The sequence below is a fragment of the Quercus lobata genome, chromosome 9 (assembly GCF_001633185.2).
Source record: "Quercus lobata isolate SW786 chromosome 9, ValleyOak3.0 Primary Assembly, whole genome shotgun sequence".
Taxonomy (NCBI): Eukaryota; Viridiplantae; Streptophyta; class Magnoliopsida; order Fagales; family Fagaceae; genus Quercus; species Quercus lobata.
In genome coordinates, this window is record NC_044912.1 from 19,757,782 (window position 1) to 19,771,938 (window position 14,157).

General features: G+C 35.8%; 2 protein-coding genes across 3 annotated transcripts; one reads left to right on the plus strand and one right to left on the minus strand.

Moving 5' to 3' along the window:
* Positions 1–359: 359 nt before the first annotated feature.
* Positions 360–7,269, plus strand: LOC115962138 (protein DYAD). Its single transcript, XM_031081026.1, has 11 exons — positions 360–421; positions 544–599; positions 1,304–1,349; positions 2,625–2,703; positions 2,822–2,922; positions 3,070–3,776; positions 3,927–4,310; positions 4,512–4,632; positions 4,745–4,837; positions 5,758–6,441; positions 6,861–7,269. Exons 3-11 carry the CDS (start codon positions 1,314–1,316, stop codon positions 7,044–7,046), a joined length of 2,391 nt encoding a protein of 796 aa, XP_030936886.1. The 5' UTR covers positions 360–421; positions 544–599; positions 1,304–1,313; the 3' UTR covers positions 7,047–7,269.
* Positions 7,270–7,533: 264 nt separating this feature from the next.
* LOC115959040 (8-amino-7-oxononanoate synthase-like) lies at positions 7,534–14,157 on the minus strand. 2 transcript variants are annotated; one of them, XM_031077331.1, is made up of 11 exons: positions 13,725–14,157; positions 12,736–12,878; positions 12,461–12,568; positions 11,803–12,041; positions 11,663–11,704; positions 10,833–10,920; positions 10,391–10,524; positions 10,079–10,167; positions 8,745–8,895; positions 8,578–8,646; positions 7,534–7,933 (listed from the first exon to the last, which is right to left on the minus strand). In XM_031077331.1, exons 1-11 carry the CDS (start codon positions 14,005–14,007, stop codon positions 7,807–7,809), a joined length of 1,473 nt encoding a protein of 490 aa, XP_030933191.1. In that variant the 5' UTR covers positions 14,008–14,157; the 3' UTR covers positions 7,534–7,806. The 2 variants fall into 2 exon arrangements, with proteins under 2 accessions (XP_030933191.1, XP_030933192.1); XM_031077332.1 differs by lacking the exon at positions 13,725–14,157 and having other exon boundaries at positions 12,461–12,606; positions 12,736–12,814.

The window sequence follows — 14,157 nt, forward strand, 5'->3', positions numbered from 1 at the left end:
AATCCAAACTTGCACAAACTCAAAACATTTTGCTAGGTGTAGCTACATAACTTGGGTGACACAATGAGAAAGTACTGGTAATAGTGTATAAACAATACTAGTAGTGTCTCATATCACTCATGCAAAAGTTCAACAGGGGCATTTTCGGCAACTTAAAAAAATTCCCAAACCGTTTATAGGGGACCAAAGGTCACGTGAGGTCCAACACGTCTGATAATCATTGCCTCTCTCTCTCTCTCTCTCTCTCTCTCTCTCTCTCTCTCATATATATGAAATGGTGACACTACGCTCAATCGGATTTCACTCATAACAAATTTTCGCTCCCACTTTCTCGAGAAAAATATCACAGAGAAAAAGGAAACAAAGAAAGAAAAAGCAACTTGTTGATACAACAAATTAATTCTCATCGATCAGAATTAAGGTCTGCTTAGGTAGCCTTTTTCTGTGTTTGGATCTGACATGATAAGTTTCATGGAACTAAGTCTGTGATGGAAATTTGACACAATGAACTTGTTTGGTGATGGTTTTTTTTTTTTTTTGCAGGTTTTATAACTTGTTTGTGTCAAATTCCACTTGGGTTTTCAGTATATTTCACAAAGGTAATAAGTTAATAACCCCCTTTTTTTTTTTTTTCTGCGTTTTTCTTTTCTTGCATTTCAAGTTTTCTTGGAGATAAGAATGTATAAGTTGTTTGGCTTACGAGAAAAATCGTAGGAAACTGAAGGGAAACTGTAAAATGGGTTTTGGAGTTTTTTTAAAAGCTTGTACTTGTTTTCTAGGAAATGGGTTTTCTGACTTTCAGTACATGGATTTCTTTTTTGATGTAACCAATAGGAAAGTACCTGGAAATCTTTTTTGATGTAAACCAATAGCAAAGTACCTGGAAATCTAACCCAAGCAATTCAAACTCATTTTTCACGAATCAAACTAATCTGGGTCTTTGTTTCAATTCAAAATAAGCATAGATACAACTCTTTGCTAGTTTTACAAGCTCCTTCATAGTCTCATAGTTTAAACTTATTGGGCAATATTATTATTTTAATGTGACTGTTTGCTTCTAAGTTCGGGTCTGCATATTTTGCCATGTTTATACTCTAAAGCTTTTTCTTACACAGCCACAGTGTTTATTTATATAATATACATAGAACCCTACATGAATCCAAACAAATAAAAGCTGCAAAGTACATTATATTGAAAACCCATTTCAACATCATGCTCAAATTCCCATCTTAGTTTTTATTTTAACCATATTGTTAGTTGTTACCATGCACATTAAACATTTTGGTCCGTATTTTCTTTACAGATTCACAACCATGGAGGAGCTAGATAATGTAAATGCCACAGCTAAAGTAATCTCTCTCTCTCTCTCTCTCTATCACTTTGCCACAATTTGTTAACAGCTCATTACTTGGAAATTTTTTAACAAAAGCTGTGCCAAAAAGTTATGGTTTAGCATCTTTGGTGATCTCTATTTTGTTAGTTAGGGCTGTCACTCACTCACACAAGCATGGTGGTCTGAGTTTCAATTTTTATTTTTTTATTTTTGGTTATTCAAGTATGTTTCCACTCGCGCTGTGAAATTGGGGTTGATATATTTATTTGAGTTGATTTGATGCTAAAGCAAAAACAATCCAACGTGAATATTGCTGAGTAGTAGCAATTTGTTGTCTTAGCACGCGCTACAAAAGCGCGTGTAATGTTGTCCAGATCCTGTTAGAGCAAATCAGCGATATTTGTGGGGTTTGTGTGCATGGACGTGTAGTAGAGAAAAAGAGAGAAGATTTTGGTTTTCTATAATGATGAGATTTGCTAAAACCCGCATGAATGGCAAAGCATGTATTGTATATCAAAACCATTATCACTTGCTGATATATATATTTGCAATTGCAGCTAAACAGCGTATATTCTTTGCAGATTGTGTTTGTGTACGTGCATGTGTGATGTGTGCTTGTCAAAGTGCGAATTATTAGCCCAAATACTCTTACAATTTGATTGAATAGGCTCTCTAGTATTTTGGTCATGAATTGGAGAGTAAAATGGTACATTGTAAATTTATTTTGTGATTTAGATTATATATTATAAATCTAAAGTGTATTATTTTAAATATTCAGCATTTAGATTTAGGAAACTTGGAGAGAAGACCATATTTTGTATCTAGTATACTAAAAAAAAAAAAAATTAATTTGTAAAATTTAATCTAATCTATAAAATAAATCTATTTAAAACGAATGGCATTGTAATGTCAGGTTTAGGAAATTTAATATAAAGAGAAAATTGTAGGTGTTTAGTGTACTAGGCAAAAAATGACACTCTTTATTATTGGTGTATCTAATACTACATTATTTAAAAATTTAAATGATGTAGTCGACTATTAGAGTTAAAATAAATAAATTTTGAACCATGAAAATGGACTTGATATTGTCATGCAACACGAATACAACAAGCGTCAATTTTGTGTCTAGCACCGGACCGGACCCGTAAAAGTTAGTATTTTGGGTAAGATAAAAGTGTGTATTTTTTACTATTTTTTATAATTATAAAATCAGAAAAATGGGTATGTATAATAATTGTGTATAATTTGTTTGTGACTGCGTTTTTGTTTTTTGGCTTTTGGTTTTGAGCAGGAAATGATGTACTTGGACTTGGGGCAAACAGAAAGGCCATCTTTGGCTAGACATTCACTGTCCAAAAGTTCTTCCAATTGTACCCCTACTCGGCATCTTTTATCACATCCCTGATATGCCCTCATCGTTTTTTTAGATTTACTGATTTACACCCATGTCCCTCAAGTTTATTCAGTTGCACTTTTCTGGTAATGCAGATGCTATAGAGCACATAAAGGTGGGATCTTTCTATGAAATTGATCACTCCAAGCTCACACCACAAACCCCAGAACAGCTCAACTCAATCAGGGTCGTCATGGTACATATTATACACAAAAGTTCCACCATTGTTATTGTTATTGTTTTATTTTTCATATATACATCTTTTCTGGGTTCTTTTTAACAAGTATTGTTATTTTTTTCAATTGGGTCAGTTTGATGACTTGGGTTTTTTTTTTTTTTTCAGGTGAGTGAGAAAACTGAATTTAACGTAGCAGTGAGGTATCCAAGCACTTGCTCTCTTCGTACACATTTTAGCAATGGGAATTGTGAGAAACCAGAGGGGAAGAAGCTTCCTTCACTGAATGAGAAATACATAATGGATTCAGAACTTGCTGGAGAGGTGCTTTATAGAAGACTAACAACTCAGGAAATTGCAGAAAAGAGAAACTCATGGAGCTTCTGGGTTGTGCCTTGTATGGAGGCTGAGAAAGACTCAGACTCGGGCCCAGCCTCGAGGACTAGGCTCAGGGATGCAGCTTCTAAAAAGGGTATGTGCAGCTCTGAGGTCAATCTCACTGGGATGGTCCAGTGGGGTAAGCGTAAGAGGGTCAGGTTCATAGGCAGGCATGAAGAGCAAAAGGTTGAAACTTTATCAATGAATGTGAAAGATAAAGAAGCAGAAGAAGAAGGGAAAGGGAAAGGGAAAGATGAAGAGGAAGGTGGTGATGAAGATGATGAGGATGAGGATGAGGTAGAAGAAGTTGATGGTGAAGCTGTGGAGCTAGAGTCATCTAAGGCAAAGAAGAATCTTAAGAGAAAGTGCCATGGTTCTAGAAGAGCTCAAATGCCCAAAAGAGCTAAGCGACAGAAGAAGCAATCTCAAATTCAGGTTCACAATCAGAGTAAAAAGAAAAAGATCAAAAATTCCATAGAAAGATGGTCTGTGGACAGGTGAGGACACAAAGAACTGTTCCAATAATTATGTCAAAAAATTCAACTTTTTACTTCATAATTAGTCTAATAGTAAATTGAAAGTAGTTTTCGTATTTGAATAGATTTGGAAATTTCTTTAAATTGATGCATGAAATTGTATTTATGAAGGTACAAGCTGGCTGAGGTGAACATCTTGAAAATTATGAAGGACCAAAAAGCTTTCTTTGGGAATCCAATACTAAGGCCAGCACTGAGAACAGAGGCAAGGAAGCTCGTTGGTGATACAGGTTTATTAGACCATTTGCTGAAGCATATGGCTGGAAAGGTGGCGCCCGGTGGGGAGGAGCGGTTCCGGCGGCGGCACAATTCTGAAGGGGCCATGGAGTATTGGCTGGAGAGTGCTGATCTGCTAAATATTAGGAAAGATGCTGGGATTCAAGACCCTTATTGGATTCCACCACCTGGGTGGAAGCCAGGAGATGGCCCTTCTCAGGATGCTATTTCTACCAGAGAGCTTGGGGAGCTCAAGGAAGAGATGGCCAAAATGAAAAAGTAGTGACCTTTTTTCTTGATAGTATTGATCCTTTATATATTTGGCCTTGTTCTTATTGATAATAATGCCATCTCTCTTTCCATTTTTTATTTCATTTATCACTTTTGTGGATTTTAGTACCTAGTGCCTTTTTTCTTAACAGTCACTTTTCTGAAATGGAGTTTAGTCTTATTGTGTCTTTGATCATGTTGGTCAAACAGGAATATTCAGGAGCTGGTGACCAAAAAGCAAGAGGAGAATCTACCCATTGCCACCACCCCAAATTCTTCTGTGACATGTCTGAACTGGGACCATGAAGAAGGTTCACTGATTCCATTGAAGGTGAACATTAACAGATTTTGCTAGTGTTCAATTCAGCTTGACGATGCCTGTATTAACTATTTGATTTTTTTCCCCCTCCAAATAATCAACTATTTGCTTAATGTTTTCACAGGAAATGTATACAGATTGGATGAATAGGAAAGCTAATGTTGATAAAGAAGTCAAAGAATTGATGAAAATTTCACAATATTTGAGTGGAATGGAGGTACCAACCATGAACCTATCCTCTAATCCTTGCTGTTTTGTCGATTGAAAGTGCGTAGGTATATTGCCATGATTACTATTTTTTTGCCCTGAAGCGCCTGACAATTATTGTCAAGACCATAGCATCCGAACTTTGGAAATGACCCACATGCTGATCCATTAATAAATAAAGGACACTTGTAGTTCTAGCTATGCTGTATAAGGATACCCAATTAAATTTTATATTGTCACTATATTGGCCAATTAATTGTCTTTAGGAGAAAATAATAACTTTTATGTTATATTAATTAATACAAAAACATGATTGTATTTAATTAGAAAATCTAAAGTTTAACATTTAATAAATTTTTTTTTAAGGCCAAGTATAACATTTAATAAATGGGTTAACAATTCCCTTCCGGGTAATAATACTTGGGATAATTTTTTTTTTCTTTTTTTTTGATGAACTACTTGGGATAATTTTGAGATGTACTAGACATGAATAACACCTGAGCAGTTGTCTTAATATTTTGTCAGTTTTGTCATGTTTTGATTTAATGGAGGAATGACAATAATTATTGCAAACGACATTATAACATGGGATCTACAACATATATTTCATGAATAATGGTGCTGAATTAATTACTACGTAATAAATGAAGTGGTTTATAAATTAAAAAAAAAAAAAAAATGTTAACGAATACTGTTAAGCTAATGGTTAATAATCTATTTAAAAAAAAATTTATGGAAAAAGGGAAAAAAAATTAATATTTTCACAGTTTTTTTCATTTTCCATAAAAGTAGTATTAAAATTTTCCTAAAATAGATTGTTAACTATTGTTCTAAGGGCGCTGCTTAAAAAAAAAAAAAAAAAAAAAAAAAAAGAAAAAAGAAAAGAAAAGATGTAAATGAAGTGGCATTGATGGACGCTTATTAATGCAGGAGAAAATGGGTATGCTGAAATCAGCTGCAGGGGAGGAAACAATCATGCCAGAATCAGAAGCACCACCACTATTATTGATAGGATCTCCAACAACACCATCACACACTGTAAGAGAGACAAAGGATCAGTTGGAACAGAAGAACAAATCAGGTGAAGAACAAGAGGACAAGGGAGGAGACAAGGCAGCAGTAACAACAGCAACAGAGGACAAGGCAGCAAAGATAAAAAGGCTGAAGAGTGGGTTCAGGATATGCAAGCCACAGGGGTCCTTTCTGTGGCCAAAGCCAAACATGATCACATCCCCTCAGTCTATGGTCCACCCTGAAGACCACCTAGTGATCTCAACTCCACCTTCAGCCTCTTCCACAACCTTAAAATCTCATCTCCTCCCTCCATATAAGCCTCAACTTGGCCCACGCCCAACTTCACCTGTCAAGCCATTGGCTGAGAGGCGCCCTGTCAGCAATGCCATCCTTCAGTGTGTAATCACTAAACCCTCTCCTTCTCCTCCTCTCCCACCTGAGACCCCCCAGACCCATAGTATCACTACAACCAAAAACTCCCTCATTAACCTCAATGAGCCCCCTCAGACACAACAGAGTGACACTGACACTGCGTTTTGTGGGACTATCACCTCTCAAAGAAGGCACTTTAACCTGACCTCCATTGCTCCAATGCCACAGGTGAGCATCTCTTAGCCCTCATCTCCTCCAATTGTGTAATCATAAGGATAAAAAAAATTTCACTAGTGATATATAGCCCTTCTATCATTGACATCATTTTTAATTTTTTATCATATACCAACCACAATAAATCATGGCAATGGTTGCGAAAAATAGTATCTATAGACTTATTTCTATTTTTCCCTAATAAGTCTAATGGTATAAAAATTTTCACAACTTATGACGTAACTTATCATCGATGTATTATAAAAGTGGTATCACTCACGAGAGAGTGCATATATTGTTCCAATCACAACTCATAACCTTAACAAGACGTGAAAAATATTAGTACTTCTTGCATTGTTCTATTTAACTTACTATATATGAGGAAAATGAATCAGTTTTCCTGCGTTTATGATGTGCTTTTTTGTACCTTACAGTTCGAAATGGTTGAGAATGAGGAAGAAACAGAAAGCAAGGATATGAAAAGAAACCCTGATGACCAGAAGCAGCAAACTCCTCGAGGTAGCTCTTCTTCCACCTCCAACTCCTCGTGGTTGACATCAGGAGAGGGGTGGTGGTTGGGTCTGGCTTCTCCCAAACCTTCTTTGGACAAGTCTAACTAGGGTTGATTGTTTTGATTTTTATATTGTTATGTGGAGAGGTTTATAGGGGTTAAGTATACAAAGAGATTCTTAGTAAAGTCATATTTACACGATTGAACAATACATATATAACTTGTAAGAAGGGGTTTTATATAGACAACATATCTTTTGGAGGTTCTAGGATTCTCTCTTTTGGAAGTAAAGGTTAAAAGTGAAAAACTTGAGATCTATGTAAGACAAGGTCCTGTCCTTTCTGGCAAGCATTATAATATATAGTAAATTAGTAATAATGCTGCTTTGTTGGCTCTTACTTGCATGTTGGTGGTGACTATTTATAAAACACATGCCCATGCAATGCAAACACGTTAAACACACACACAGATGTGTGTGTGTGTGTGTATATATATATATATATATTTGACGATTACACAATGACCAGGTGCCAACCTTTTTGAAATTCTTCCCACAAGGTTCATAATAGTTTCTTTGCAAAAAATGAGTTCCTTTGTATTACTTCAGAATCGCTCATGGCTCTAGCTTAGAATTTAAATGAACGGGCAGACTCAATTAGATGAGAGTAAATTGACCTAGCCAGATCATTCACTAGCAATAAAAGCTTATGGCTGAAAATCCATTATTCAGATCATTCAACAGTGATTAACTGAGCAAAATTTACAACATATAAATTATTATCCTAGAAATGAATCAATGCTCTAGCAAAAAAAAAGAATCAATGCAGTCCACAGGAAGGGGGGGGGGGGGGGGAGGGGGAATCGAAATACTAAAGCCTTGCATATCCACTTGAGTTTTGGATGCCAATATCTTGGAAATCAATGCACTGTGACAATGCAGTGGTGAGCTTCTTCAGATCATCCATTGTGTGCACTGCAGTGAGAGTCACCCTAAGCCTAAAAGGAAAAAATCAGAATAAAAATTCAATTTGTGCATATGATAAAACATAATTACTCCTAAATCTGTATCCAGTGCCAACTTGTACATATCTTTATGTATATGCATTCTTACTGTATTCATAATTTGTATACACTGATATTTATTTTACATGATCAGATTGTTTATATTTTTTGTCCACCTCAATACAGCCTGACCAGAATAAACCATCCACCTGTCATATTCGCTAACTAGCAATAATTATCTTGTACATCAGATACATGCATCCTCCTCACAGCAGGTCTGTCCAACACAGTTGTGGACCCAAACTGTGAGAGGGAGGGTGCATATACCCAATGTATGAGATAATTGTTGCTAGTCAACAGAATAAGATGGGTGGATGGTTTATTCTGGTCAGATTGTATTGAGGTGGGAGAAAACAGAGATGCAATGAGTGAATCCACTATCGTATTCAGTCAGGGGCACACAAAATTCTTAATCCCAAAAAATACCACTAGGCAACAGGGTTCTTGGCATGAAGCTAGCAAGATATATACAACTAATGCTACATTCACATAGGTACTAACAACCCAAAAAAAAAAAAAAAAAAAAAAAAAAAAAAAAAAAAAAAAAACAAAAGCATCACAAATAGTACACAACAAACCTGCATGAGTTGGGAGGCACTGTTGGGGGTCTGATTGCAGTTACATGGAAACCAGATCTCAACAAATGCCTGTTCCAGAATTATTGGCATATTCAGTAGCTGTCTTAGCAATGACAATAGTCACATACACACACAGAGAGGAGAGAGAGAGAGAGAGAGAGATAAACCGGCTGGACTGTAGGGCCTTTTCTTCACTCCCCACAATAAGAGATATTATGGGACTTGTGATGGGGATTCCAGTAAGAGCATGAAAGTCTTGCACCCGTTTCCAAATTTCCCTTCTACGCCATGTCTCCTTTTTTGCCACAAGAACAGCAGCTGCATGCCATACTCAAGTAATTAAGGAAGATGGTATTTCACCAAGGAGGGAAAGGCAACAATTAGTTGTGGCAACTAAGAATTTGAATTTCTCACTGAGCATAACATTTAAAGATCACTCAATTATGTCTCATACTATCAGCAAAAAAATCATACATACATGCATATATGCACCACCATAACAACACAAAAACATTGGTGTGAAAGTGTCAAAGCCTAGAATATATTAAGTATGCTCTTTTTTCTATATATTACGAGTGGGGGGAGGGGGACTTGAACCTAGATGTCACGGTTGGAAACACTAGGAAATGCCACTTGACCTAAAGGTCATTTGCTATTTAATTATGTTCTTGAGAATGATATAATTCCAATGGTTTTATGAGGGTTCTTACTTAGAATACCAAATAATCTGGTATTACACCTTTATGTAATTACATATATTTAACAAATATCTTGAGGCTTTGATTTTTCACACTTTTTGAATTCCATAAATGCATCAGCAAGAGTAGGCAAATGAGTTGGTAAGCAACAGCCTATCAATTTTAACTGTCAGTGCACAGGTCTGGGTATGAGTACGACATGGATACAACAAGACACATCTATTAAATAACTATTAAATTAATTTTTATTGTTATCTTCTATATATTATGAAGCATTTTTTTCATATAATGTTAAATATATACATATATATATATATATATATATGAAATTAAGAGTAATAATTGATAATAAAGCAAATCCATGACTATTACAGGATGTTTAGAAATTAGAATGCAAGCCAAGAATAAAGATATTTATTAACTTTCAAATACAATATTAAGATTTATGGCATGAATGCTTTTTTTGTTTTGTGAAAGGGTATTCGATTCCTTTTGTTTACGTGTCTTGGCCGTGTCCTACATTTTTTCAAAAAAAAAAAGGACACGGCTAGGATACGCATGCAGAAGTGTCCTAGGCGTGTTAGGTATCCAACACAAGTACAATACCCTAAATGAAGTATGTGTGCTTCCTATGGCACAACAACACTGTGAATTGGGATAAAAACTTAGTCACTTCTTTCTTTTATGTTCTGCTCTCACTCTTCCCTTCACTCAGGATCCTTTATTTGGAATAAACATAAAAATGATAATTATCAATAATTTGTCCACAAAGCTTGCATTTGAAAGGAAGATATAAGGTGTACCATGGGCAGCTGCAGCAATGGGGACTGGCATGGCAGTGGAAAATATAAAGGAGCGACCCCTTGACTGTATGAGTTGCTTCCACCTTTTGCTGTTCATATAGCATTCAGATAATGGCATAACTAAATCAAACATATTTTCACATACAGGAGATAAAACATTCAAGGAACTCATGGTATAAATGCTAAAGAAAAATAATTTGTTTTGCTCAGTTCCAATAAAATGAAAGTCTTCCCAGGAATTGTCTAGAGAAGCCTAATTATTTCTATTATTCTCCATCATACTTAGAGGGAAGAGCACACAAGAGGAATTACCTGCATGCTATGAATCCACCATGGCAACCTGCAGCCTTACTTAAAGTGCCTATGCATATGTCAACATCTCCTTCACAATTGAACTCTTCAGCCACTCCACCCCCATTTTTACCACAAACAAATGTTCCATGGGCCTGGGAATAAAAATCTCAACAAGAGTAACTCTCTATTGTTCAGGGCATATAATGCATTGAAGAAGGTAAACAGGAAGAAGCCATTTTTGCCTCTACCATTCATTAACTAAACCAAGATGCATGTTGATAGTTGAAAGTTAAAAGAATGAATATGATTGTCAGAGATGTGATCTAGCCATATTCTCCATACTTTAGCCATCAATAAATCATAGACTTCACGTTGGGGTTAACAATAATCCCAAGATGAGTTTGTGTACAAGACACATCTTCTTTTGATATCATAAGCATCAATACTAAAAGTGACTTACATCATCAACGATTAACAAAAACCGGTGCTTCCTGCGAAGCTTCACAAGTTCGATCATTGGTGCAAAGTCTCCATCCATACTAAATAGACTGCAATAAAAAGAGATTGAAGTCATCCACCAAATCCAACAATGCACAGACGCACACACACGTGACACATATGTAGAAACACCCTCTTTGTAAATGATGAAATAACACAAAAGTTTAGAAGATGAACCTAATTAGTACACCAGACATAAAGTCTGTCAGAGAACAAACCAAGACGTGAACACAATTAGCTAAACAAATAAAGACTACACTGTTTCCCACTGACTAACAAAGCCCATCCTAGCACAGTCATTTACATGGTGATAAATGTGAACCACTAAAGATTAAAAAGACATCTTGGAAGTCCCCTATCTAAACTTCATTTATTATATCATAATTTGTTCTCATTATGATCTGAATGAGAAGAATGATATATAATACAAGCCTCAGAATATCCTAGTGGGATCCATGTGTGTCAAAGATGGCCACCTTTGACTTTGATGTATATGCCCAGAGGAATGCAAGAGAATTTTTTTCAACAATTATTCTCAACCCAATCCACGATAAAAGTTTCTTTTTCTTTTTTTATTTTTTTTTTTTGAGGGGAAAAAACAAGTGAAGAAGTGCACATTTGACAACATAATAAATGGATAAAAGAGAATTAAATTTAGAATATCAAAAGAAAGCATTAAAATTTAAAACCATGCACTGTGCTTTTCTGGCTCTCATTTTTGCCTAATTTTCTCAGCCACATGGAGCTTGCTAAAGTGAAATTGTAAGTAACGCATATTACAACATGACTAACCCATCAGTCACAACGACTTTCCTCTTCGTTTTGCAATTCAATCTGTCAAAACACAAATGCATCAATTATATCATTCTTGGGTAGAGTATGCTAAACAATGAAGTGAGACTGAAAATTTAAGAGAAAATGGTAAAACCTACAACAGTGCATTAAGGTGAGACATGTCACAATGTCTATAGATGAACAATTCCACACTTTTTTGTCGCTCAGCAAGACGAATACCATCAATTATTGATGCATGATTCAGTGAATCAGAAAATATGGCAATCCTTTCTTCCTCCAAAGGTGTCCTGCGTGCAGTCAAGAGAGCACCAACGTTTCCTAATGCCACCATCACAGCCATATTCGCTGAAAACCCTGTAGGACAAAGAAGGCAATCCTATAGCATAAATATTAAACAAAAATGCATCAGTTTTCAGTTGAAAAAACTAGAAAAGGTCAGATGATCTGCAAATGGTGATCAAAAGAACACAACCCAATTTATTAAACCTCCAAGAAAACTACATAATTGCTTTATGAGTTTCAATGTACCATAGTACATCTTGCAAAACCTGTGATCTCGATAATTATCATCACTGGAACCAAGTCAATCATGAATGTAGTATACCAAAACCCTCATTGGCATTCATTTAAACCCTGGCTCATGCCAACATGTTATGAATTTCTTAATCATACTTTTGGGTTCTTATACCATGAACAACTTGAATTTCTTGAGAAATGGTTAGATATAATAACAAGAAAAAATTTATAAAAAAGAAAAATCATATAAACTGCTCAAGTCATTTTTATAATACATACCTCTTTCATCTTTAGATCTGCCAAGCACAACTCCAATAGCCTATGGTAATTGGTATAGCCACATATTAGAGCAGAACCCCTTGGGCCCATTCCAAGTTCTAGGGAAGCCTGGTTTACAATTAGCAGTCCTTTTAGGAAAAGGAGAACTATTTTTAAAAATTAAAAATAATTAAAAATAAAATAAAAAATAAAAAATAAAAAATAAAATAAAATAAAAAAAACCCTATGAACTTGGGGAAAGTATACTTTGAGTAAAGAAATATCATTAAGCACACCTTTGCAGCAGCCTTTCCAATTGTAGGATGTGAACTCAAGCCCAAATAATCATTTCCAGAGAACAAAAGTAGCTTTTTGAACTGCTGAGGGCAGGACTCTGCTTCATTACCAGTTATTTTATCTCTGCAGACAGCCTCATCCCCTGCAATGATCAGTGTCAATGTGAATAATGAGATGATATATATTTGTAAAATTCAACAACAAATAAGGCCCTTGAGAGTCTAAGATATATGCATATCTTCTTAAACTAAGACATCTTATCATGCCCAATTGACACCATATCAGTCCTTGGTAAGAACAAAAGATAAGACACCGGATTGTGATAAAAGTTCCAATAAAATGTTTCATAACTGCCGAGCATAATTGAGTTACGTATTCTTGTTCACCATATTCTTCAATATCATTTGCCCAAATTTCACATTACATCAAACTTGACCTCACTGTCCTCACCAGAACTTATTTGTCATCCGTCAATGCATCATTTAGCAGCCAATATATTTATCCAACACACACACTAAGAGCATTAGTTTCTCCCATTCTCATTCCGCTATTCCCATATCTCATCATGATTGCCCGCTTAAACACACACCCCAGCCAAAACAGAACATTCATTGACCCACAAGAGTTGCCTAATTGCATGTAAGCTGTAACAATGAAATAAGTCAAACCCATTTTGGCATACAACCCTCACTACCCCCACGCTAAAATTCACACACTAAATTTTCTCACCAGACATAAATATGTCCATATTGCACTCTTGGTTTTACAATGACTTACAAACACAATAGTTGGTTTTGGTTTACAATTCAGACATTCACTATTATTACTTGCATGCATAACCAATGAAATCAAAAGGCAAAAACGTTATTAGCTTCATAATGCAAATACGCAGAGCATATTCAAATCTCAAACATCACCCACAAATTTTTTTTTTTCAAAAACCAAAGCAAATAAAGATAGGATTTTGGTGAGAAAAGAAGAAGGTTACCAGTACTGGGAATGTCACAGACCCATCTCTGAAACGTTTCTTCTGCAATCTGGACCTCCACAGAGGACCGGTCCCACTGTTGCATTTCATCGTACACCTGGAAGAGATCTTTTCCTGCTTCTTCATGGTCGGATATTGAGGAGCTTTGATCTTCATTTTCAATGGGTTTTGATTGTTGGTCATTGGGGAGGTGAATGGGTCTCAGAGACCGCAGGAGTTTCAGATTTTCGAGCTTTACAAGTGCCTCTTCGACCAAGTTGTCCCACAAGTTCATTGTTTCCATTAGCAGAGAGAGACAGAGAGAGTGAGAGAGGGAGAGAGAGGTAGTTATTAGATTTGGACTGGAACGAGGGTAGTTGGCTAGGTTAGCTGCCACTAGGACTTAAAAGTTAAAAGGGTGATCACCTAACCCACGATACAAACGTGGGCTGAT

What these genes read in the sequence shown, in the direction of transcription:
- LOC115962138 (XM_031081026.1), top strand. Translation starts at nt 1,314, where the DNA reads ATGGAGGAGCTAGATAATGTAAATGCCACAGCTAAA. An exon ending in GAAAGATGGTCTGTGGACAG is followed by an intron (nt 3,777 to 3,926) that starts GTGAGGACACAA and finishes GTATTTATGAAG; the next exon opens with GTACAAGCTGGCTGAGGTGA. An exon ending in CCATTGCTCCAATGCCACAG is followed by an intron (nt 6,442 to 6,860) that starts GTGAGCATCTCT and finishes TGTACCTTACAG; the next exon opens with TTCGAAATGGTTGAGAATGA.
- LOC115959040 (XM_031077331.1), bottom strand. Translation starts at nt 14,007, where the DNA reads ATGGAAACAATGAACTTGTGGGACAACTTGGTCGAAGAGGCACTTGTA. An exon ending in CTGTGACATTCCCAGTACTG is followed by an intron (nt 12,879 to 13,724) that starts GTAACCTTCTTC and finishes TGATCATTGCAG; the next exon opens with GGGATGAGGCTGTCTGCAGA. An exon ending in TCTCACCTTAATGCACTGTT is followed by an intron (nt 11,705 to 11,802) that starts GTAGGTTTTACC and finishes GTGTTTTGACAG; the next exon opens with ATTGAATTGCAAAACGAAGA.